Genomic DNA, 26675 nt, shown 5'->3' with positions numbered 1-26675 from the left:
TTTACTATAAATCTAATGTAATATATATAACTGCCACTTGTCTATCGTATTATCCTTTACTTGTATTGTAATGCTACTCTCTTCAAGAGCAGGAAGTGCAATGATACTTCCATCAACACAGAATCTTCGTTTGAGCAACTCTTTTGAATGCTTCAAGTTCAATACTACTTTGTCCTTGGCTGTGATCTCGCGATAAATCACATCAGGGTTATCTATGTGGCTGCCTCCGTCATAAACTTGCTTCATAATGTCCATTATGTACCTATCATCACCGGGCTTGGTGCGAAAGGCAATCAAGTATAAGTTGTCCTCAAATATATTGCCCTTGGGTGAAATATCAAAAGTGGGTTCGAATTTTCTAGATGGAGTTAACACCCAGTATGCGAACGGGCCCTTGATGAGCTCATCATTAATTAAAAGGTCAGCTTCGTATTTCTGTTCTCGACTCAAGTTATGCTGAGCAGCTATTTTGAAGCGCTCGATACCGTGCTTGCGCAACTCTTGGGTATCGCTATCTGCAACTAAACTGGCATGAAATGCCCATGAGAAGACCACAATAAAATTGGTAGGTGACGTGACCTCCTCTTGTAGTTCATCCTGTACTAAGTAGCGAGTCCCTGTGGGGAGTTTTGCACTAAACAAGTACAACGGCGACTCTTTATCAGCTTGCAACAACTGGACAATTGACTTTACCGGGTCCGTCAAGCCCAATGACAAAGCAAAGCTATTTCCCGTTCCCACCGGAATTGGGTATATCGAAATAGAGCCACCTTCTGAGGAATTTAATGCGTTTATAAACTCGGTAATAGATGTATCTCCACTGAGGAAAATAACTGTGGCGTCGTGGTTTCGAAAGCTGGAAGCAAACTCGCTGATTGACTTGGCATTCTCTGTCTTTAAATGTTCATGCTTGATGTCCAATGACCGAAACAAAGGTTCGATAATATGCGTATAAATGTTTCTTTTATCAGATCTGCCAATGCCTGAGTTAATTGAGTCGATAATATAGACCTCTTTTTCGGTTAAACTTGAAGGGAGGGACTTTATGATGGTGGTGGTGTCAGGTTTGTCTACCGTCTTTTCCTTATATTGGTAAGAAGTGTCACCTTCAATCAATTCAATCTCAAGTTTCCTTGGTTCAAAATATAACCTATGTGGCATACTATTTGTTGGCGTTGCTGGGAAAGAAAGGACTGGTATCGCTTTTTTGCATAAAGTTCGGAGATAGGAAACTGTGGGTTGTCTTGGTGGAAGGTAGCGCTAATCATCCCTCGAGCCAAACAAGTCTTCCTGGGTGTAATAGGAGACACAAGTGTCGTCGTGGTTTTTACATGCAGGAGTTATCCTTTTCAGTATCTAAAAACCACCCTGTTTGCCCCTGATGCTAAAATTGGTAAATCTACCCAGTCCGAGTTTGAAATTTTCATCGCAGTCTTCCCGTTTTCACTAAATCGTGTAAGCACAGTCTAAGGTGTGACCTTTAGCCACTGATCTGCAAGACAAGGGTGGAGTTGCCCCCACTGAGGTATATGTCCATAGAGTAATGGTTTAGTTATTTAAAAGTGTACATCCTGGAGATGTTGCGCTACCACTTTACCTCATCCTCATCTCAAAACAAAAATCAAAACCATTGTCCTTTTTTTCAAAACATACACCAGTAACATTACAGAGCAAAGACCACAAATCGTCACACACGCTCAACAGTATATCTCCGATTAGACAAGCTGTCAATAAAATCAAAAGTTTCAGTGTCTCAATTCAAAAAAAAAAAAAATAAAGATCCACTACTGGCGACTCTTTTGCATTTGCATTTGCATTTCATAATGACCATTGATAATATTTACTTGAATTTGGCCACAGTACAAAATGCATACAAAACCTACCGACTCCTGTGTCCAGAGAAACATCTCCCAGAAGAACCATTACTTTTCAAGAACGAACTATCCATAAATGAGAATTTGAACCACTTGTCGTTATACGCATTGAGAAACCCTACAATTGCATACTACTGCTACAAGCCAATATTTTTGGAGCTTATAGCACGCTTGATTCAAAATACTGCTATTTTTGAAAGGGAGTATTCCAAAAATTCCAGTAGTAACTACGTTCAAGGGTCCATTGTCTTGTCAGCACTCTCAACATTGCTCGACATTGCACCAGAGGTTTTGAACTTGTTTGAACACTTTTTGCAAAAATTAAACATTTGGGCAATATTAGACACTACTGGTGACGCTGAATTGGAGGGGATACTTTTAGCATATTACCGTTTATTGCACTTTGGCTCAGAGAGATTCAAACAATACGTCAAGCCAGAAGCTATTTACAAGATTCTTGAATCAAGTAGACAACCAGGAGTATGCAAATACTTGTGTGTTGAAATACTTACAGTCTATCTACTGGCATCGGAGTTGTCAAGAAATGAAATGTTGGAAAAGTATGCTAGTGGAGATGAGTTACTTTCCAAATTCGATAAAGAGTCACTCAACTTCAAGTTTCTTACCTTATCAGAAGCCAAAAGAATATCCAACTACAAGACTTTGCCACCACAGGATTTTACAAATGAGAATACCCAGGTTTGTGTAGAGATATCACCTGCTGATTTATCTTCAACGCTTTTGGTGTCAGTCTGTGGTGTTTTGGTACCGAGATTGGCAAATAGCGCTTCCTATACAAATAGCCCGATTGACTTTGTTCCAACAAAAACATCAGTCCTGGCGTTGAGAACTTTGGCAATTGATATTCAGTTGAATCAGCCAGTAATGCTTGTTGGTGATTCAGGATCAGGTAAGACTTTCTTGATCAACAAATTGGCCAATGATTTGCATTGTTCTGATTCCATCGTCAAGATCCATTTGGGAGAACAAACGGATGCAAAATTATTACTTGGTACCTACACGTCGGGTGAGAAACCAGGAACTTTTCAATGGAACACTGGTGTGTTGACATCGGCAGTTCAGGAAGGAAAGTGGGTTTTGATTGAAGATATTGACAAGGCACCAACAGAAATTTTATCAATTTTGCTAACATTGTTGGAAAAGAGAACTCTTAGTATACCGTCACGTGGTGAAGTTATCAAAGCCAAAAATGGCTTTCAATTGTTTTCAACTATAAGGTCGAACGATTCAAAGAATAGGACTTTGCCTGATCTCATTGGAGCAAGGTTTTGGAAAGTAATCAACTTGGAAACGCCCAATTCGGAAGAGATGAAAGTTGTCTTGCGCACAAAGTTCCCCATACTTCCAAATTTAATTGAGCAGGTAATGAACTGCTATTTTGAGGTGTTGCGATTTTACAACCAAAAAGCATTCATCACATTAAATAAAGGAAGTCTCCCTAGAATTGTGTCCACCAAGGATTTGATCAAGTTTTGCTCAAGAATTGATAGGTTACTTATATCAGAGGGTATCTCGGAATGTGACCAACCGTTGGAAACTTCTATATATGACAATATTTTTGCCGAAGCCGTGTCTTGTTTTGGAAGCGCCATAGTTGAACCTCAAGCGTTGGAGCTTTTAGCCAAATTCATAGGCGAAAACTTCCAAGTTCCACCTCTGAGAGTTAACCACTTTATATCAAAGCACACGCCAGTTTTTCAAGCCGATGTGAATGTTGTGAAAATAGGAAGAGCATCATTGAAGGCTGGTGGCAATAGGAAATCCGACTCATCTTCTTTTGCCAGAACTAATCACGCTCTTCATTTAATGGAGCAAATAGGTGTTGGAATAAGCATGACCGAGCCCATATTGCTTGTGGGAGAAACCGGTACTGGTAAAACCACAATTGTCCAACATGTTGCAAAGCTTTTGGGCAAAAAGCTAACCGTGATCAATGTTTCTCAACAAACAGAATCAGGTGATTTACTTGGAGGTTACAAACCTGTAAATACCAAGCTCATCGCTGTCGGTGTTCAGGAATATTTCGAACCTCTCTTTTTGGCCACTTTTTCCGAAAAGAAAAATGAGAGATTCAACAAGGTGTTATTGCGTTGCTTCAACAGTGGCCAATGGAAAAACGTGTTGAAGTTATGGACAGAGGCTTATAAGCTGGCCGTGGATGTACTCACCAAAAAAGAACCTCAAGGCGATGCTGATGATGGTGCCCCAAGGAAAAAGAGAAAATATAAAGCAGTCGATCCAGACTTTCTTTTGCAAAAGTGGAGTAACTTTCACCAGATGTTGAAGGACTTTGAAGTCACTGCTTCGACGTCCGATCACTCTTTTGTGTTCAACTTTGTTGAGGGTTCCTTGGTAAAAGCCATCAAGAACGGTGACTGGCTCTTGCTAGACGAAATTAACTTGGCAAGTTCTGACACATTGGAAAGTATTGCCGATTTATTGAATGATTCTTCAGAGCAAAGATCTATTTTGTTATCAGAGAGAGGAGACACGGAACCTATCAAGGTGCATCCTGACTTTAGGCTTTTTGGATGTATGAATCCGTCAACCGATGTTGGCAAAAGAGACCTTCCGGTCAGTATTAGGTCCAAGTTCACCGAAATTTATGTCCATTCCCCTGACAAAGATTACCAGGATCTATTGAGGATAATAGACAAGTACATTGGGCGATACTCCATTGGAGATGGCATAGTAGTCAACGATATTGCCGAGCTATACTTGAAAGCGAAATCTTTGTCTGAGCTGAATAAAATCGTTGACGGTGCAAACCAGAGGCCACACTTTAGTATTCGTACCTTGACGAGAACTTTAGTTTACGTTACTGATATAGTGCCGATCTATGGTCTCAGAAGATCCTTGTACGAAGGATTTTGCATGACATTTTTAACATTATTGGATGCCAATTCCGAAAGCCTACTCAAGCCAGAGATTATAAATTACACTGTTGGCAAGTTGAAGAACATGAACTCAGTAATGAGTCAAATTCCACCTCCCCCACCTCATGACTCAGGAAGATTCGTCCAATTCAAGCATTACTGGATGAAACACGGACCCAATGAGGTTATTCCTCAACCCAATTATATCATCACTCCCTTTGTTGAAAAGAATTTGATGAACCTAGTTAGGGCAACAGCGGGTCGGAGATTTCCAGTATTGATTCAAGGACCAACATCGGCTGGTAAAACATCAATGATCAACTACTTGGCTAATATTACCGGTCACAAATTTGTGCGTATAAACAACCACGAGCACACCGATCTTCAAGAGTATTTGGGTACTTATGTTAGCAACTCCAAGGGACAGTTGGTCTTTCAAGAGGGGATCTTGGTTGAAGCTTTGCGCAAAGGTTACTGGATTGTTTTGGACGAATTGAATTTGGCCCCAACCGATGTGCTTGAGGCTTTGAATAGATTGTTGGATGACAACCGTGAGCTATTCATTCCGGAAACACAGGAAGTTGTAAAGCCCCACCCAGACTTTATGCTATTTGCTACTCAGAATCCACCTGGTTTGTATGGTGGTAGAAAAGTTCTTTCCCGTGCATTTCGTAATAGATTTTTGGAGCTTCATTTCGATGACATCCCGCAAGACGAGTTGGAGATTATCTTACGCCAAAGGTGTCAAATTGCTCCAAGTTATGCCAAGAAAATTGTTGACGTTTATAAGCAGTTAACGGTGCAGCGTCAGTCAACCAGATTGTTTGAACAAAAGAATTCGTTTGCAACTTTGAGAGATTTATTTCGTTGGGCTCAAAGAGATGCCGTTGGGTATGAAGAGTTGGCTATCAACGGCTATATGCTATTGGCAGAGCGGGTGCGTAAGGACGATGAGAAAAGAGTTGTCAAAGAAGCCATTGAGAAAGTCATGAAGGTCAAGTTAGACATGGACCTGTATTATGATAATTTCGATCTAGAGGGTTTAATGGGTACCGAAAACACCGTTGTATGGACCAGAGCTATGCGTCGTCTAGCAATAATGGTACTTGCTTCTGTAAAATATAATGAGCCATTGTTATTGGTTGGAGAGACCGGATGTGGTAAAACAACCATCTGTCAAATCATTGCCAACTACTATGCCAAGCAACTCATAGTGGTTAATGCACATCAAAACACTGAGACGGGTGACTTGCTTGGAAGTCAAAGGCCGATTAGAAATAAGAGCAGTATACAACAGGACTTACGAAGAAATCTCATTCAGTACTTGACTGACCATGGTGTAGAAGGGTTGAACCATTGGACACTTGAGGAATTGTTACAAGCCTACAAAGAGAAGTCAAACAACATTGAAGCTGAAGGTTTATCTGCAGTAATTGAAGAACAACTTCAGTTGAATTCGATATTGTTTGCATGGAATGATGGGCCGTTAGTTACAGCAATGAAGACAGGCAACTTTTTCCTTTTGGATGAAATTTCCCTCGCTGATGATTCCGTCTTGGAGCGTTTGAACTCGGTCCTTGAGCCGGAGCGAAGTTTATTACTTGCCGAGAAGGGAACCGAAGATGCATACGTGACTGCTGCCGGTGATTTCAAATTTTTAGCCACCATGAACCCTGGTGGTGATTACGGAAAGAAAGAATTATCTCCTGCTTTGAGAAACAGATTTACTGAAATTTGGGTGCCATCAATGGAGGACTTCCAAGATGTCTTCAAAATCGTGCAGTCTAAACTTCAGGTGAAGGAGCTTGCTGATGCAATTGTCAAGTTTTCTGAATGGTATGCTTTGGAATTTGGTGGTGGAAGCACGATTAGTGGAGTAATTTCAATTAGGGACATTTTGGCCTGGGTTGATTTTATTAATATATCCCACTCATATTTGGGTGCATCGGCTGCACTCTTGAATGGTGCGGCAATGGTGTTCATTGATGCTTTGGGAACTAACAATACTGCTTACTTGTCGGAAAACTCGGAGTCTCTTGACAGAATGAAGCTGACATGTGTTGATACGTTGGCCCGCTTTTCTCACATTGATCTATCTCAATTTGCTAGTCTGAAGATTGAGGTTAACGTCACTAACGACTCGTTCAATGCAGGCTTGTTTGGCATCCCCAGAAGAAATGCTAATCAAGAGACCTATTCTTTCAGTCTAGATGCTCCGACTACAGCAACAAACGCCATGAGGGTAACCAGAGCAATGCAAGTGAACAAGCCCATTTTGTTGGAGGGTAGTCCAGGTGTTGGTAAAACTAGTTTGATCACCGCAATGGCCGCTTCCACGGGAAACCCACTTATACGTATCAATTTATCTGAACAAACCGATTTGGTTGATTTATTTGGATCAGATGCACCAGCTGAAAACGGTAAAGCAGGAGAATTTGCTTGGAGAGATGCTCCATTTTTACGTGCCATGCAACGCGGTGAATGGATTTTACTCGATGAAATGAATTTGGCCTCTCAGTCGGTGCTTGAAGGATTAAATGCATGTTTGGATCATAGAGGTGAGGCATATATACCAGAATTGGGCAAAACATTCAAGAAGCATCATGATTTTAAAATCTTTGCTGCACAAAACCCTCAGTATCAAGGAGGTGGAAGAAAAGGATTACCCAAATCTTTTGTCAATCGTTTCAGTGTGGTTTACGTGGATACTTTGAAAGCAGAGGATCTCAATTTTATATTGCTGCACGTTTATCCACTGGTAGACTCGTCCCAATCGGCAAACTTGATTGAATTCATGTCTACTATCGAGAACGAGGTGGTTACGAGAAAGTTATGGGGCCATTCTGGTAGCCCTTGGGAGTTTAACTTACGTGACTCCTTGAGGTGGTTGAGTTTATACACTGCAAAAAATTTGCAAGCTGACACGCAGATTTCTGATTTCATGAACATGATTATTTGCCAAAGGTTTAGAAATCCTGAAGATCGCACCCATGCATTTGATTTGTTTGCCAAGTCGTTTGGAGCTTTTGCCAAGAGGGACAACTATTTCAACAAGGCTGTATCATTTGTCCAAGCAGGTTCGGCGATATTACCAAGAAACAACTTGATGCAATACAACAATGGCGATCGACTTTTGCCATTGCAATGCAACTTTTCAATTATGGAAACAGCTCTTAGATGTGTCTCATATAACATGCCAATGATATTGACAGGACCCACCAGCTCTGGAAAAACCTGCTTGATTCGTTATATGGCCAACATTCTTGGAGCCAAGTTGGACGAATTTTCAATGAATAGTGATGTGGATTCTATGGATATTCTTGGGGGCTACGAACAAGCCGATTTATCTAGAGCACTCCACAACTTTTTGAACCATGTTTATTCCGTTTTAAGTCAAGTCGTTGTGGCAAGGGTGCGGTCACAGTCGGGTAAGACAGAATTATCCCAAGTCTTACGAATAATCGATGACATTTCGTCCAATAGTATCACAACAGAGAACTTTGGGCAATTCCATCAACAATTTTCGTCTGTCAGTGAAGAATTTTTGGATAAGGATATTATTGCTTTGTCGGAGTCGTTGCTTTCGAAGCTTTCACAGCCTAGCTCATTAAAGTTTGAGTGGTTCGATGGTCTTCTTGTGCAAGCTGTGGAACAAGGCCGTTGGTTGGTCCTTGATAATGCCAACTTGTGTCCCCCTTCTGTTTTGGATAGATTGAATTCGTTGTTGGAAACGAATGGAACATTGGTTGTCAATGAATGCACTCTTGAAAATGGAGAACCGAGAGTTATCAAACCTCACCCAAATTTTAGACTCTTTTTGACTGTGGATCCTAAGTATGGGGAATTATCGAGAGCAATGAGAAACAGAGGTGTCGAAGTCTACATGGAAGCTCTCTGTGATAGAGCTACCTTGTTCGATTGCAAATTATTGGGTATCACAAAGGAATTGGAAGAGGCTAGTGAATTGGCTGAGGTTCCAGTGCCAACAGCTATTTATGGCTATGACAGGTGTACAGAAATGAGCAATTTCAGTCTTATTGAAGACTCTTTGTGCAACGGTTCATCCTTTATGAGCTCGATTTGGAGTATCGCCTCCTTTGCTTCATTAGGATTACTTCAACAGTGGAAAGATTTTGTTTGCCAATCCCCCGAATTCAAGCTGAATAGCAAGAAGGTGTCGCAGGTGGTGCTTGACAACTTCATCCTTTATCACCAGTTTGGGTTTGAAATGGCCATGCATGATTTGTATGAACCGGCACGTGAAATTGCAAGTGGCATTCTCAATGGGGACTGGGGTTTTGGCGCGCATCAAGCGATCCATCCTTTAGTTAATATGACGCTAGTAGCCTCGCTTGTGCTGGGCCATGAATTCGTCAAGTCTAGCGAGTCCACCATGTTATATGAAGTTGTGAACGAGGTTAAGAAAATTGCCTCATTGTTGAAGAATGTCGAATTGGATGCAATGAACAAGAAGATCGGAGACTTATCCTACATTGAAAGGTCAGCGGCGATGTATCTTGGAAGAGACCTAAAATCAAAGCCTCGTCTTGGTGTGTTTCAACTACTTCAAGGAATGGTTTCCTTTGTCATAAAGACACTTTCACGGGACCACTCTCGTTTGTTTTCGCGTCGCTTGTTTAACCCTGTTTTCGATTTGCTTGTTATTTCCAACGCCTTACTTGAATCATCGAGAGAACAAAATGAATCTAAAATTAGAGTTTACCAGGGATTACTTAGTAAATGGTGTGAGATCCATTCCAATCTCATTGAGGATGATAGCGTCACCTTGGAATCTACAATTGCATCGTTTGGTAATGGCTTAAAGTTGACATCTGGATTATCAATGGATTTGATTTGGGAAAACTTCCGTGGCAAGTATCCGCTGTCATTAAGAGGGTGGGAGTATTTGAGAACCGTCTACGGAATTATGGATGATCTTGATTATGTGTCCAAAAGGCAATCCTATGGTACATCAACTATCGTACAGGATCTTGTGGTAGCCTTTACCCAACTTTACGATGCTATTGTCTTTAACAAATACGTTGAGAACGATTTGAATTCCGTTTTGGAAACGGTGTACTCAACATTGAATGAGTTGAAGGCAAACTTGATTGCAATCGTAAATGATCGACAAAACGTATTCAAGATAGAATTCACTTATATTTGTGACTTTGCAGAGAATATGGGTGATATTCAACAAGTGAAGAGTTTGTACATGATTTCTGAGAGGTCATTGAGGTCTATTGTTGGTAGTGGAAATGATGGTCCATTCCCTGGCATACTAGCAAACCTATGGAGTAAAAGCGATCCAGTAGCATCTCGAATCCCAGCATTGTTTTCGAGCAGCTTGCTTGCTTCAAGCTTGGAAAAGGTGACAAACTTGAAATCTACTGCCGCCAATAAAGTTAGTGAAACAATAGGGGATATGAAACTACTTAACACATCATTGCTTCAAACTTCCAACTACATCTTGTCGGATCAAAGAGTCGCTTTTGTTGACAAATTGAATACCTGGTTGAGGTATATATGGAAAGTCCACGGATTGAATTGGGATGAACAACTGGATAGCGAAGTATTTGCCAAGTTGGATGCTAACGTTGCCCAAGTTTTCAACCAATTTTTGGTGCCAGTTTTGACTTTGATCAAGCTGAATAGCTTAGCAGATTTGGGAAAAGCGTGGATTTTGTTTGCTTGTGGACTCATCCAGTTGTACTTGCCTAGTGCTCCAAATGACCCAGCTATTAAAGAGTATGTGGTCTCAAAAGTTTATTCAGCTCGCATGTCTCACCTCGCTGGCCTTCAAGAATCATGGAAACGATCAAGAGAAGTGATGACTGGTGATGAGTCATCATATTTAGAATCAACATTGAAGGAGCTTACGGATGCAATTGAACCTGAGACTCCAAAGGTGTACCGTGGTGCAGCTGATTCAATTGACGGATTGATTGACGAGTGGAACGCCATGTTGGAGTCGAGTATCAACTTTGGGTCTGTCTCCAATTTGTTGAATGAGATTGAGCTGAAATCCTCTTCAGCCAGGGGTAAATTTGACTTGTTTCAAAACAATCTTTCCAAATTTGCACAGCGAATGAAACAAAATTATCTTTTGTACTCCGATTTGAATGACATCCTTTTAGGATATATATATGCATTGCAGTTTGGTTTCGAATTGGTTATGTTTGATAGTGAAGCTAGTGTACAGGAGAAGTTTTCAAAAGACTGGTTGATGAACACTGTTGAAATGTTGACCCCTGCTAGAGTTGAATCCGAATTTGCCAATGCACAGTCATTTACAAAGAAATTGAATGCTGAGGACCCGAATGCAGATGAGATTATGTCCTTTTTTATGATTCTTGGATTTACCCAAAAGAAAGATGAGGGTATGGAAATAGTAGGAAAAGCAATCAAAGCATTGTATTACAGATGGTCACTACGTAAGATGAGACAGGATCAAGAAAATGCTCAAAAAGAAAGCATGTTCAAATACAAAGTCGAGGGAGACCATGTTGAGGAAGATTTTCAGAGATTGTTCCCTGATTTTGATGAAGTGGTTGACTTGAAGGTAACTACTGGATTGAATAAAAGCGATGAATTGGAAGCAATCTACAGTGATATCGCTGTTTCTTATATTGACAATTTTGTAACTGGCATGCAAATCGACACTGATGCTTTGAGAAGACGTGGTTGTGCATTATTTGATAAATTGGCTTTTTACAATTTGAAAACGGGGGTCAATACTCCGTCCGGCTTGTCAGCAGTCATAAACGCGTCATATTCAACCAATGAAGATATATCTCAACCAAGTAAAAGCTTCCATTTCTATAAAGACAACAACCCAAGTGAAGTTCAAAAGGCTGTCAAGATCATTTCCACTGTGCATGTGTTGACCAACAAAATGCTTGAACAATGGCCAGAGCATGCTACTTTGCGAAATATTGCCTTTGCCGCTTCTGAGTTCTTGGCCTTCCCAATAGCATTGCCATTGGGTAGGTTCTTGCTGAAATTAGAACAGATTTACACCTTCATTGCTGAATGGCAAAAGTATTCATCGAGCCAAACTTCACTAGCACCACAATACACTCAATTGACCGACTTGATGGTTTCGTGGAGGAAATTGGAATTATCAACATGGAAGAGTTTGTTTGATCATGAAGAGGAAATGTGTGGAGAAAAGATTGGGTTATGGTGGTTCCATTTACTCGAGGTCGTTATGATTCCAATTTTGGAAAATCAGGAAGATGATGACCTAGTAGTGAATATTTTGTCTGCGTTAAACATTTTCATGAGCAAGGTATCCTATGGGGAGTTTACACTTCGGTTAAAGCTTTTGAAAGCTTTTAAGAATCATGGATTACAGGTTGATAAAACGCATCCAATTGTCAATGCATTAGACAATTTCATTAAATTCTATCATCAATTTGAACTGATTATAGAAGAGGATATGACAGCAAAGAGAGCTAAGTTGCAGAAGGAAATCGATGAGGTCATTCTTTTGGCAAGTTGGAAAGACGTCAACATTGATGCTTTAAAGCAAAGTGCGAGAAAGTCTCATAATAGTCTATACAAGATTGTGCGCAAGTACCGCGACGTTTTGAGTACACCAGTTCAACCAGTAATCGAGCAAGGCTTGTCACAACCGGTGAAAGAGAAAGAATTCATGTCGCTTCCGGTTATTGAGACTGTGGACTTACATGACAATGGCATACTTTCCACTATTTCCACGTGGAGCCAAAGACCACAAAGATTGCAGGATATATCAATCATTAAAAAGAATTTCAAGATCTATTTAGAAAGGGTCAAGAGTGAGGAATTGCCGCAGTTATTGGATTTTGCAGCAGAAACTGTTCGTGTCGCGGACACGCTCCGTGATGAGACCCCAAAAGTATTGAATGAGGGCAGCAAAAAGTTAGTTGCTGCATTAAAAACGCAAAAAATGAAATTGCTTAGTGACACAATACGTGAAATAAGGATATCTGGATTAAAGACTAGCATGAGGGCAGATATACTTGCTACTCAGAAATCGGTGAATTTGATCATTGCCAATTCAACATCATTTAATGGGTTTTTGGAAGAATGCGACTGTGCTTACTTTAGAATCTTGGATTTGTTGCCTCGCTTGAGAGCCGCTGTTGGTTCACCATGTGAAGATGTCCCTGCAGCAGATCTCGAAAAGGGATTATCAGCGGCAGAGAATTTAATTCATTTCCTCATTGTGAAGCGCTCGCCACTTGCCAAGTTTAATAGTCAGTACGAGGCATTGCGGTTATGCGCCGGTGATATTTCGACTTTAGCTAAAATGCGCACAGATGATGAAAAGCTTATTCCAACTAGGCACTATAAAAGAAGTGTCGAAAATGTTAAATTGAGGAGAAGATGGCTTCCCAAATTGTTGGACTACGCCATCAGCACATGCAACGCTGTTGGCTATTTCTCTTCGACTGTTGCAACTGGCCCATTTGAGGAGTTGAAAAAGGAGTTGGATGCGTTCCCAGACTTTGAACCTGAGTCATTGGTTTACACTACGCTGAGTGAGCAGAATTTGCAACTGTATGAATTGTTTGAAAATCGCTTGAGAGACGTATTGAATGTTTGGAAAAGAGAGAATGTGCAAGTACAGTTTGTGGCTGATGTTGTTTTGAATTGGTTGAATGAGAACTTTTCCTCCATGGAATTTTCTAATGATGATCCAGCAGGCCAATCGTCAGTGGAAGCTTGTGAAGTAGAATTTAGAAAATTGTCGTCGATGATTCTTGTTGCAGTTCAAAAGATTACTGATTGTTGCAAGACAGAGATAGCAGCTGATGATGATAATTGGTTGATTCTGGCCCAAAGCAAAGTGTCTGAGTATATAAAACTCACCCACATCAAGGAGATTGTTGCTAAACTTAAGAGTTGTATCGAAATGTCTACTTCTATGGTTGATCATTCTCCGGTAATTTCATCACTAGCTGCATTCACTTTCCCGTTGATTGAAAACTACTTTGAATTGTGTTCAATCGTTTTCGATAAAGCAAGATTCAACTATAAAAACTTGTCCAAAGCAACATTTATTTTGTCCTCGTTGCTTTACTCACTAGCAACAAAGGGATTCTGTGGCCCAGAGCCACCTCAAGAGCAAAAGGAAGATAACAACTTGCATGACGGAACAGGATTGGGAGATGGGGAAGGAGCTCAGAATAATAACAATGACGTTGAAGAAGACGACGATTTGACGGAAAATGCACAAAAGCCGAATGACGAGCAGAATAAGGATGAGGACCAGGAGGAGAATGATGATGCCGTTGAGATGGAAGGTGATATGGCGGGTGAACTTGAGGATTTATCTGACCAGGACAAGGATGATGATGAAGGTGATGAAGAAGATGGTGAAGATCTTGATGAAGAAGTTGATGACTTGGATGAGTTGGATCCAAATAACGTTGATGAGAAAATGTGGGATGAGGAGGCGAAAGAAGAAAAGGAGAAAGAATCGGATAAGGTTCCGGAGAATTCAAATAATGATGAGGAAATGGAGGCAAGAGAAGATGAAGAAGAAGGTGAAGCGGGTGATAAAGACCAAAAGTCGAAAGAGGACACTGAACAAAAGGAAGATAATGAGGAAGGTGAAGAAGAAGAGGAAGAGGAGGAAGATGTTGGTGAACAGGAGGACAAGGTTGATAACCAAGAAGGTGATCAGATGGAAGACAATGTCCCTGAATCGGAAGCTTTGGAACTCCCTGATGATATCAATATTGATGGTGATGATGATGAAGAAGATAAGGGAGAAAGTGAGGATGAGTTTGAGGATAATCTCGATGAGGAACTGAATGAAAATAAAGAGGAGAAGGAAGATGAAGAGAATGATAACATGCAAATGGAAGAAGATGCTAACGAGGAAGAGCCGACTAGTCCACCTGATGATGGTGAAGAAGAGCAAAGCTTGGAAAACGAAGAAAAGGAAATTGATGAAGATGCTAATGCCGAGCCTGAGGAAAACGTTGATGAGGAAGTGGACGACCAAGATCCAGAGACTAGTGAAGATAAAAAGGAAGGTGGTGAAGAGCCCAATAAAGATGCAGATGCGGTAGACGGGGCTGACGGTCTGGTAGATGTGGACAACGAAGAGGACGTTGATATGGACGCAGCAACAGAACAAAATGCAGGAAAGTCAGGTGATGGTGCTGAAAATGAGCTCAACAATGACGAACAGGGTGAAAATCTAGCAGGCGAAGATAGTAATGCGAACCAGGAGGAAAAGAATGAAAAATCAATTGAGGATGATGCACGTGACAAGGCCAATGAGTCTCTTAAACAAATTGGTGATTCGTTGAAAGAGTTTCATCGTCGTAGGCAAGAGATTCTTGAAGCTGAGGAAGATAATGATGAGAGCAATGAGCAATCAGCTAATCAGAACTTGAATGAGTTTCAACACAATCCAGATGCCAATATTGATGACTTGCAAGCACTTGGGGCTGCCAATAAGGATCAAATTCAATCCATCAATGAAGACATGGCAATTGATGAGGAAGAAGACAAGGAGGAGGCTACTCGCGATGAGAACGAAAATGAGGCAGATGCAGAAGCTGTTGAAATGGATATAAATGAGGAAGCGCAAGAGGAGAATGGAGACGATGACAATGGTGCTGCAGCACAGAAAGCTGTTGAGGATGCTGCCGCTGTGGATGAACAACAAGACCAGTCACTATCCAAACCGGCCATGGATCTTGATGAAGATGAAGAGGAAGAGGTTGAAGAAATGATTGAAAGATATGCCATCAACGATGATGAACCACCATTGTCTTTGGAAGAGGCACGTAAATTGTGGAAGGAGAGTGAATTGGCTACACAGGAGCTAGCATCAGGACTTTGTGAGCAGTTGAGATTAATCTTGGAACCTACATTAAGCACCAAATTGCGTGGAGATTACAAGACAGGAAAGAGATTAAATATGAAGCGTATTATTCCCTACATTGCATCTGATTTCAAAAAGGACAAGATCTGGTTGAGAAGAACAAAGCCGTCTAAGCGTGAATACCAGATTATGATTGCCGTTGATGACTCCAAGTCTATGACTGAAAGCAATTCGTCCAAATTGGCACTCAATAGTATCGCTTTGGTATCCAAGGCCTTGAGTCAATTGGAGAGTGGTGGATTGTCAATTGTTCGATTCGGTGAGGATGTGAAAATCGTACATCCATTTGATAAACCATTCAATGCCAATAATGAAACTGGAGCTAAAATTTTCCAATGGTTTGATTTCCACCAATCAAGAACTGACATCAAGGCATTGTGTAATGAGTCCTTAAAGATATTTGAGGATGAGAAATTTGAAAACAAGGCCGACTTGTGGCAGTTGCAGATTATCATTAGTGATGGTGTTTGTGAAAGTCATGAGAATATTATGCGGATGGTGAGAAGGGCCAGAGATGAGAAGATTATGATGGTGTTTGTCGTCATTGATGGAATCAATCTGAAGGAGTCGATTATGGACATGCAACAGGTGAGATATGAAGCTGATGCAAACACAGGTGAGTTGGTTTTGAAGGTGGATAAGTATCTTGACAGTTTCCCCTTTGAGTTTTACGTCATTGTTAAGGATATTAATGAGTTACCAGAAATGCTTTCAACCATTCTTCGTCAGTATTTTACCGAGATATCTACAGTATAGATTGTATATATATATATATATATATTAATGTTTTATTAAATTGTGTTCTATCTAGCAAATCCCTAAACTTTTCTTTTCTTTTCTATTACCTAAATTTATCCCATTAACCCAATATTAAAATCACCTCAGGAAGATGGTGCCGCTTCCCCAATTTACTTTTGTTTACTATTCTTTGTGACTTTTGCAACAACTATCGACATGTCGTCAACTTTTCCTCCAACACTATTCGACTTTCTAGTCGAGTTTTTGTTTAATGTTTGATTAACCTTTTCATTGTATGGAGTGTAGGCATAGTCGTCAAATGCCACCTCTTTCGCCTTGATTAACAACTTGTTGGCAATTGTTTTCACATTGTTTTTTTTCATATTTACAAACTCGTCCAAGTAGTTTATGATTTCACTTTCGTATAAGTTATCAGTGATTCCATCTGAACACATGACAATGTAGTCTCCTTCTTTCAACTTGATCAGATCAATCCAGGCAAAGTCAGAAGGCAATGTGGACATGGTGTTGGTTCCTATTTGTGTAGGGCAAAAACCATCACCCGACTCCTCTTTATTTGTAAGAAGAATCTGTCCATCTCTAATGATGAATAGCTTTGAATCTCCGATACTAATCATTAACAAAATATCACCACTCAACATTCCCAACACCAAAGTTGATGAGCCGCTCAACTTTTGCAAATCCATCAAATGCGATGTGTGCAAAAACGAGTCGTCTAAAATCTCTTGAATGTCGCGTCGTTTCAAATGATGCGGCGTGTGGCTAATCTTGTACTCGGTCATTAATCGACTAAAAGTTTCTACTATTGAACGTGACCATACGCCTGAGTTTGCCAACTCTCCCGAACTCTCCCAACCACTGACCCCATCGGCAATAGCTAGAACTGATGGGGAAACGAGCATGGTATCGTCCCCTGCCTTAATGCTCAATGTGTCACTGGGTGACCCTGCTGGTCTTCTTCTCGGAAGAAGCGAGTTCAACTGTGTAGGATCGGTCAAATCACTAAGCGAATTTATAGATGGCACAATTGAGTCCGAATGGAAACCAAAAGACGCGTAGCCAAATTCAAACTTAAACTTGTCTTGTGCTAACTTCTTCATTTGTTCCTTGGTGATGAGTGGGTACTGGACATACGGTATCACTTCATCAACCAGATCTCTCTCCTCGCTCTCCTCTGATAAGTTGAATCCAAAGTAGTTTCGAACTCCTTTGAAGTAGGAAGAAATGAATCTCGTTGCGGTTAGATTTATTCGACTAGGTTTGTGTAGTTGGTAAAGTGAATGGTGTTGCTGGCAGTGAGGTAGTGGTGACATCCTCAGTGGAAATAATGCCGTTCTGTACAAATGATAAGATCGTGACATATCAAAAGATGTGTGTGTCCTATTGCAGTATGAATTAAGGGCGTCTAATTCTGAAAAGAGCGCCACACGTTATGATAAAAACTTCTCAACCTGTGATAAGAAAACACTGAAATGGGGGAAATGAAGTCAAGAAAAAAAAAAGGGAAAAGCCAGGGGGTACACTTTTCAATATATAGCTGATGAAGTAAAAGTACTCGATGAGGCGGACTTTTTTTTGTTTTTTTTATGGTTATACCAAAGTTGGTTATGATGATTTAAAAGATTTTTTCCTTTCCTGCAGTTTGGCTGAGTTTTATAATTTTGTGTGTCAAAATTTCTAAACACCACAAATTGGTGGAGTGTGATTTGCTTTTGGAAGGTGGTGGTAATACTACTGGAAGAGCGTGGTGAGTGGGTTGGATAGTAATGGCTGAGTAGTCACCCGTGGCTATACTTAAGTTGGTTAATTAACTGGTATGTGTGTGTGTGTTTCAGAGGGGGGGGCTCTTATTTTTTTTTGTTATGGTGGGTGACATTATATTTTACAATTGAGGGGTAACAACATTCAAATCACCACTAACCACCACAAAAAAATTTCTTTTTTTTTGTTTTTTTTTTTTATTTTTGACTTCGGAGTTCTAAAAGGAAAAGAGAGAGAAGAAACAGAAACAGAAACAGAAACAAATACTTAATATCTTCTGACTGGCTGAACTAGACATTACAATCACTTCCTCTGCATCTACGACACCAAACGCATCAAAGATTGGAACGCCACTCTATCATCACTACTCTTGCATATCAAGTCATCGCTGCACAAGCATCTCAAACCCCGATCGGTGTTTCGATAAAAAGCTTTACTTGTTCTTTTGTGGTGGTTGTCACGCGAGTTTTTCCGATGGCCTTTTAATAAGCATATCGTTTTTGTGCACCACACAAGACAACGTATTATTCCGATGCCGCAATTCAAAGAGAAAAAACAAAAAGAGAAAAGAGTATAGACTTTACTAATCACATATATATGTATATATATATATATATATATATATTGCCTTATTTACATAGCCTTAGTCTTCAGCAACTACTGCATCATGGATAACATCATATGGTGGAACAAACCCTGTATGGATTTTAAACTGCTCTTCACCTTGATTCACCAACATCTCAACCCCTTGAATAACCTTCCAGTTGTACTTTTCTTCTGCTAATTGCATAACAGGTGTAATTCTAGGCTTGTATGCTGCCTCTAAAAGCAATGGAACATCATCACTATCAGCCTTGTTGGAGTTTAGCATAATCTCCAATCTCGTTAACAAGACCTCGTCCAATGGTGCTGAAGATGGAACACAGGAAACAGCCAATGATACTGGTTTATCTCTTACTTGCTCATCCAGCTCAACTACTTCAAGATTGTATTCTTTGGGGAAACTGCTGGCAATATCGTGTAACTTTGATACAGTACGATTGAGCAAATAAATCTTTTCACAACCCAACTTGTGCAAAGCATAGATTGCAGCTCTTGAAGTACCGCCTCCACCTACAACTAAGCCAGTAACTTTATTGCCTCCTATGAACCCATTCTGCTTGAAGGAGTTTGTAATTCCAACCCAGTCAGTATTGTCACCAAGGAAGCCACCGTCGATAGGTACAATTGTGTTTATAGCACCAATCAATTTACCCGAGTCTGAAAGTTTGGTGGCATACTTCATCATATCCAATTTCAATGGCATCGTAATGGCCAATCCACCAAAATCAGGTCTCAACATTAACTTGTTATAAACAGTCTCTGCGTCACTCGATTCATACCTATCAAATTTGTATGGCAAACTCAATGCTTCATACCCGGCATTGTGTAATGCAGGTGACCTTGAATGCTCTATTGGTGATCCAACAACCCAGAATTTCTTTTCAACAAATCCACCAATTTGGAAGTAGGCTTCGTTGATTTCCTTGAGCGATAATTGGCCAACTCCCTGTGGTTTATCTGTGATGAGATCATGCGTCACTGGCGTAAATACTGTGTTTAAAACTCTTGACAACTTCCCCTTTGGTCCCATGTTCAACCCAATTAAAGGCTTGGTCGTGTTTTCACTTCTGAATTTCTCCAACAACAAGTTGTCATTAAAATCATCAGCCTTGCCAACTAATTTGACAATATCAGCATTGATAGCCACCCCTTGATCGTACTTGGTCTTCCACTCAACATTATCCCACTTCAATTGGCCAGTGAAGTCGTGGTGTGATGCAATGACTCTAGTGTGATTTCTCTTTGACATGACCTCGTCGATGATATCGTTTGGTGAAATCAATTGCAAGTCAATCACATCGACGCCAATCTTGATACCAAACAAAAGTAATGATCTGATTGATTCAAGATCTTTGTCAGGAAACAAACCACCTTGAGATTTTGTTCTAATCGTGTAAATAATTGGTAGGTCCACAGTTTTCCTCAATAACCCAACTTGATCAGCAATGTAGGCTTGGTCAGACTTTGCAAGCAAATCGACTCTCAATTCAACAGCATTTGCTCCAACAGTGATGCCTTGCAAGATTTGTAACGCATTTCTCACATCCGGATATGTCAATGTGACAAAGGCAGAACGCGTTTTAGGAATAGCCATTTCTTCAATACCGGTGATTTTGGCAATGAATTTCAAAAATACCTTCTTCAATGTGGCAAAATCAGCATCATCAGAACAGTGTGGAGCGTAGAAATGATAATTGGAACACTCATGGTACCACTTTTCTCTTCTCAACCACACATCTTTCACTTCAGAGGAAAAAGCAGGGCGTGTAGCATCTGAGTTTAGGAATGTAACCGTCTCCTCCAAATCACGGTGCAAGTGCAAAACAATACCATTGTTGGCCATGTAGTTTTTGAGTTGTTTCCTAGCATCCTCACTTTCGACAAGACCACCGCCGCTGGAAAGCACATATCCCGTAGAGTACTTTTGAAAGCATTCTGCAGCTAACAATGACTCTTGCTCTCTGAAATAGTCCCAGCCTTTTGTCTTGATCATTGTCTTGATATCAATGCCAAGTTTCTGCTCAAGATATTCATCTAGGTCGATAAAGTTGAAACCGAGGAATTTTGCCAACCATTTGGACAACGTGGTTTTCCCTGCGGCTCTCATACCAATTACAACAACACTTTTGTCCCCGTTAGTGATGGAATTTGTCGTCTTTTCTGGCTCATAACCTTCAAGAGTAGCACCAAACTTGGAATGTAAGATATCCCACCATCCCGGCCACGTCTTTCCTGTGGTGGAACGTTCCAAAAGCAAAACTGGCAGTTTACACAAACCGGCTAATAGCGAAAACGACATGGCAACTCGGTGGTCGTCATAGGTATGCACACCTCTGTTTTCCACTCGAGGGGTTTTCAAATCACTCAATGGCACACCTTCAATCACTATACCATCATCAATTTCATGAGCATTGACTCCAAATTTGGCCAATTCATCAACCATGGCTTTAATTCTGTTGCACTCTTTAACTCTTTGGTTTGCAATGCCTGTAATCGTGGTTGTGCCCTTAGCGACAGCTGCCACAACGGAAGCGGTCAAGAAAGCGTCGGTCATGGGCTCCATATCCACACTCGACAACGCCTTTAACCCGCCAAGTGGCGGACCAGTGACAGTTGTAGTTGTTGATGTTTGCTTCACATCACACCCCATTGGTTTTAAAACATCAACGGCAAATTTTGCATCACCTTGCAACGACGACGAACCAATGTTTGGAATTGTACAGGAGGAGCCTGTCAACGCAGCAAATGCCAAAGGATAGGTGGCAGATGATGCATCCGATTCAACAACATATTCAGAAGGATTCTTGTAGGTTGCTTTTGGAATATGGTAGGTGTATGGCTCGGTTTTCGTCACCTCAACACCAAACTGCTTCATCATCTCACAAGTCATATCAATGTACAATTGCGAAATAGGCTTTCCCCCAACGAGCGACAATGTTACAGGCTCCTCGGCATATGGTGCACACATGAGAATTGCTGACACGTATTGAGATGAAATAGTAGCGGCCAATTCAATCTTGCCACCCTTAAGGCCCTTTCCAGCAGTGATTTTTAATGGCAACGAGCCACTGTTTTTCAAGTACTCAATTTCCGACCCATTCGACGTTAAAGCTTCAACTAAAGGACCAATTGGTCTCTCTTGCATTCTGGAATTACCAGTTAGGACAACATCCAGATTATCTGAGCTTTTAGCTAAGCATGCAACGGCAGTAAGGAACCTCGAGGCGGTTCCAGCATTACCCAAGTATAACCCCTTCTCACTGGCAAATAAATTTCCTCCGTTACCCTCAACAACAACAGTTTCACCGTTATCTGCAAACGAAATGGAAGCACCTCTTAATACAGACAATGCATCCAACATGTGCTTGGTATCGTCTGAGTGTAACAAGTTCTTAATCTGGACTGTGCCACTTCCTAACGCTGCTAGTATCAAGGCTCTATTGGAAATCGACTTTGAACCTGGTGGCGATATTGTAACCGACTCTGGGACATTCTTAAAAGGGTGTACCAAAACTTCATCAGTCAAGACAAATCTCAAATCGTCTTTCGATATTTGGTGAGCTTTAAGCTGGTAACATCTACCAATCCTCTCCAATAAAACACATCTTATCTTGCTACCATCGTTTTTCTTGTCAATCAACATCTTTTGGATCAACAGGTCAATCAACAAGTTGTACTTTTTACCTCCAACAATTTTAGAAAAGCCCTTTTCGTCAACTGAAATGGGCAATTTGTATGCAGCAAGACATTTTGAAAGTCTGGCAACAGCAACTGGTGGTAGTATTCCCAAGTATCTTGATAATTCGGCTTCTTTAATCATTCCAATGGAAACACACTCACCGTGGAGAGCTTCAGGAGTGAGAATAGCCTCAATAGCGTGACCAATGGTGTGGCCAAAATTAAGCAAGTTCCTCAACCCGCCTTCTTTTTCGTCGGCTGACACAACAGAAGCTTTGACTCTCACTGATTCCAATACGGTCTTCACCAAGTCCTGTCTAATATTTTCCAAATTAGGTTTCTCAGAGGTAACCTCGGCGATAAATTGCGCAGCAAACTCCTCCAACCTTGTAAACTCCTCTTCGTTCCAAATTGCTGCTGTCTTGACAACTTCAGCCATACCATTGATGAATTGCCTTGCTGGTAATGTTTGCAAGAAAGAAACGTCACAAAAGACATACTCTGGTTGGTGGAAAGCACCAATAAAGTTTTTCCCCAAAGGTGTGTCAATGGCGGTTTTACCTCCAACGGAGGAGTCAACCATTGCTAGCAAAGTAGTGGGCACTTGAACAACTCTCACTCCACGCATGAATGTTGCTGCGACGAATCCAATCATGTCGCCGATTACACCTCCACCAACTGCAAGTATCACAGTGTCACGAGTGCATCCCTTGTTCAAAAGGAAATCTTCAACTGCAGCTTTTGTTTCACGGCTCTTGTTATTCTCCCCTGGTGGGACAAAATAGGTTAATAGCCTTGACTCTGGCCTTTTTTCCCCAAGTTCTATTTCAAAGTCTGACACCAATTTTTTGAATGTGTGGGTTTTCGCCATGTTGGTATCGCTGACAATCACATATGTGGAAGATGCCAAGTTGGCAATTGTTTCACTGACAATGTGGGGCTGTATTTCATACCCCACGTGTATGGATTCTTTACCCAAGATAGGTGCCTTATTCACTGACATGGTGGTGGATAAGTATGACTCAGGTGAAGAAGGAAAAAAAAAAAAAAAAAAAAAAAAAAAAAAGTGAAAATTTATTTACAATGTTGATTTTATGTACTCTATACATTCATCTTCTGTGCCGTCAGGATTATCCAACTGCCAAACAAGAACCTTATCCATAGCTGGTTTCATCCATGGCCCCGGCTTCCTATCTAGATACTTTCCTAGCTGTTTTCCATCTAGAAGCGGCCTCATAAGGTGAACCTCTGAAAGGTCTAGCGATTTAATGGTGGAGTACAATGACTCATACTTGTTGATGATGCTTTGAATTGTCTTTACTTGATCAGTGGTGCATTTGATACTATGATTGGGTACGGGAATTTCCACTGGTGTCTCAACGCGTATAGCATCGACACACTCGAGATAACATTGGACAATTAAATTGAGGTCCATGTATCCGGGAAAACGCCGCAAGTAGATTCCCAAGTCCGATCTCTTTACATTGCCTGGATTAGTAAAGTATCTTTGTACTACTTCATTGCTTGTCAAATCTATTGCAGATACCTTGGTGATGTCGCTCTTTTTCGCCATTAGTCCCAATCTCAAATATTGGTTGTATATGTCCTTTGATTTTCCTGTGACAATGGAGTAAGGGTGAAGTATAACTGAAAGCCAAAAGTTGAATCTCGCATCACTGTCTGCTAGAAACTTTTGAAACACTGATTCGATCTTAGAGTCGAGAATGAGTTGCTCAAAGGTGAGGTAGATTGCACTCGCGACACTAACCTGGTGAGGAATCTTGCTCAAGGCTAATTCCAACTGATAAGCATCAAACTCCTTTTTCAACCCCTCGACAAAAAAGATGCATTTACTGAGGTCACAATAATTGATCAATTGCAATCCATAGCTAGGATTTTGACTGATTAAAATTTTCCTCAATTCTATCTCAATCCTCTCCTTGCTTATTTTTGTCAGTAGAGCTTGTTGATTGTGTTTCTCTCTCATCGCGTCCAAGGTTTCTGACTCAATTGCAAAGTTGAACTTGCTGGCAAACCGTATCAATCTGAGTATGCGTAATGGATCGTCCAAAAAGGTCTTTATCGGGGGGAGTGGTGTCCTTAGTATGCCATGTTGTAAATCATCCATCCCTCTTTCAGTGAAATCCTCGATCTTTTCTTCATTGAGGTTGTAAAATAGTGCATTCAAAGTGGCATCGCGCCTCAATGCATCTTGAAGTGGGGTACCAAACTCGATGGTTGGAACTCTACTATCATGTGCATACTCTTCTGACCTCAAGTTTATAAAGTCTAAATCAATTCCATACAACTTCGTCGTACACGTCTCCAAGTGTTTTGACTTTTCTGGGTTCATCTTTATCGTATGGACGTGGTTAACCGAAAATTGCGGGTCTTTTCTCTTTAAATACTCCTGGAAGCTATAAACAAACTCCTCGCCTGAAAGATGATTGACGGCAATGTCAATGTCATGACTGTCATATCCAAGTAACTTGTCTCTAACCCATCCTCCTGTGATTCTCAAAGTCAATGGCTTTTCCTGGTGAGATGCATTGTAGTGGTTACAATAATCAACTAGTAAATTTCGAATCTTCAGTTCTGTTTCAGAAAGGGAAATGACATTGGGAATCCCACGCTTCATTGAATTGTGAAAAAATCTGGATGATTTGAAGACCCGATTGATCATAAAGTGATGAAGTGTTGTAAAAGAAAAAAAAAAAAAAATAATAGAAAAGAGGTTTAAAGGAAGCCCGATTTGATTTGGGGAAAAAATAAAAGCGTGCGGTTCAAAAAATGAACGATGCGGGAATCGAACCCACGGCAATTGCTTGGAAGGCAATTATGTTACCACTACACCAATCGTCCTATTTCATGGTAGTTTCATACTCAATGAGACTTTGATAAATCAATTTATAAACCTTAGATTTCCAAGTTGTAACTTATTTGAGATTGAAAGAGTGGTGTCAATGGACCATGACTGTAGGTATATTTCTATAGGGCTAAGAAATATATATTAGTCGCGTTGGAAGTAGTGGGCCAATACTGAACTTGCAATTTGTCGTTATATTGTTCTAGAACATTCTACAATCTAGAACGTATACGGAATCAATATCCCACGGTTATTAATGAAGTATATAACCAAGAGGATAAATGCTATTCCATCAAAAAACTTCCGAACGGCAAATGTAGCGTTCATGAATACTTTGTGCGTGTTTCACCGCGGAAGTAAATATCCGAATGGCAAAATACAGCTTAAAGTATTTCCTCAGCATTTGATAGATCACTAGTCAATATTCCTTCCAGTATCCTGTTCCCAAGGGCCTTCGAAAATCTTCAAGTTTGGAGGAAGCTTAGTATTTTCTTCCCTCAACTTATTTTTATTGGTTAAATCCAACACTTCTATTCGAAGAGGTTCATTTTTATCATTTGTGGACAAATCCACCTCTCTTAATGAATTGCGAGGTAAGTGAAGATAATTATGGAGGTAGGATGGACGGGTTACTCTATTGTTGTAGCCCAATGCTTTATTCTCGCAGATGGCATTATCAATTGCTTGTTTTAAGAGTGGCAAGTTGTCAATTATGGTTTTGTTTTCTGGCACCAAGAACGACACCAAGTTTTCAACTCCAGCATAATGGATAATTTTATTTACGACTTCCAACGGAAGGGCCCCAAACAGCTTGTTTGACATTGATGCGGTGGTCGATTTTTGAAGTTGCCAGTATAATTTCCGAGAACTTTGAACAATTTCGATTCTTGTTGAGTGGTGAAAATCGTTTACTCAATTATAACCAATCAATTAGCATGACCTGATCACCTGATGGATAAGGTCAATTCGAACCTCACATGCTTAATTTGACATAGGTATCGCACCAACACAAATTTTACATTTCCGGTTCAAGTTTTGGAAGTAAAGAGGAGTTGGGTGAAGTTGAGTTTACTTAAGAAGATAATGTTAGTATAAACTGCTTACTAGGTTTTTGCTTTATGAGGGCAGTGTACTTGAGTGTGGTTTGGTATCTGTTATGTTTTCATTGAAGGTTCTCATTTGTTGGTCCATAAAGAAAAAAAATATATGACGACGAAGTAAGAAATAGCTTTTCTCCGCTCTCAAGACAAATTAGGAAATATATCTTTCCGCTTTTCTTTAAGAGACAAAATAAAACAACAGATAGCAGAGATGAGTAAGTTTTGATCAGTATAGGAGATGGAGGA

General features: G+C 40.5%; 6 protein-coding genes across 6 annotated transcripts; 1 reads left to right on the top strand and 5 right to left on the bottom strand. All coding sequences in view use genetic code 12, as the record gives it.

Moving 5' to 3' along the window:
- Positions 1 to 12: 12 nt before the first annotated feature.
- CANMA_004396 (uncharacterized protein) lies at positions 13 to 1161 on the bottom strand (the record flags this gene model as incomplete). The annotated part of the gene is made up of 1 exon (XM_051816669.1): positions 13 to 1161. The coding sequence occupies one exon, from the start codon at positions 1159 to 1161 to the stop codon at positions 13 to 15; it is 1149 nt and encodes a 382-aa protein (XP_051669969.1).
- Positions 1162 to 1823: 662 nt separating this feature from the next.
- MDN1 (AAA family ATPase midasin) lies at positions 1824 to 16418 on the top strand (the record flags this gene model as incomplete). Its single annotated transcript, XM_051816668.1, has 1 exon — positions 1824 to 16418. The coding sequence occupies one exon, from the start codon at positions 1824 to 1826 to the stop codon at positions 16416 to 16418; it is 14595 nt and encodes a 4864-aa protein (XP_051669968.1).
- Positions 16419 to 16570: 152 nt separating this feature from the next.
- Positions 16571 to 17734, bottom strand: PTC8 (Ptc8p; the record flags this gene model as incomplete). The annotated part of the gene is made up of 1 exon (XM_051816667.1): positions 16571 to 17734. One exon carries the CDS (start codon positions 17732 to 17734, stop codon positions 16571 to 16573), a length of 1164 nt encoding a protein of 387 aa, XP_051669967.1.
- Positions 17735 to 18825: 1091 nt separating this feature from the next.
- On the bottom strand, positions 18826 to 23466 carry ARO1 (Aro1p; the record flags this gene model as incomplete). Its single annotated transcript, XM_051816666.1, has 1 exon — positions 18826 to 23466. One exon carries the CDS (start codon positions 23464 to 23466, stop codon positions 18826 to 18828), a length of 4641 nt encoding a protein of 1546 aa, XP_051669966.1.
- A 75-nt stretch (positions 23467 to 23541) lies between these two features.
- Positions 23542 to 25146, bottom strand: CANMA_004392 (tRNA adenylyltransferase; the record flags this gene model as incomplete). The annotated part of the gene is made up of 1 exon (XM_051816663.1): positions 23542 to 25146. One exon carries the CDS (start codon positions 25144 to 25146, stop codon positions 23542 to 23544), a length of 1605 nt encoding a protein of 534 aa, XP_051669965.1.
- Positions 25147 to 25743: 597 nt separating this feature from the next.
- CANMA_004391 (uncharacterized protein) lies at positions 25744 to 26151 on the bottom strand (the record flags this gene model as incomplete). Its single annotated transcript, XM_051816662.1, has 1 exon — positions 25744 to 26151. One exon carries the CDS (start codon positions 26149 to 26151, stop codon positions 25744 to 25746), a length of 408 nt encoding a protein of 135 aa, XP_051669964.1.
- Between the last annotated feature and the right edge of the window lie 524 nt (positions 26152 to 26675).

The sequence above is a fragment of the Candida margitis genome (genome assembly GCF_024628925.1).
Source record: "Candida margitis strain CBS 14175 chromosome Unknown scaffold37, whole genome shotgun sequence".
Classification (NCBI taxonomy): domain Eukaryota; kingdom Fungi; phylum Ascomycota; class Pichiomycetes; order Serinales; family Debaryomycetaceae; genus Lodderomyces; species Lodderomyces margitis.
Note: the sequence above shows the minus strand (reverse complement) of the source record. Positions and strands in the feature narration are given on the sequence as shown.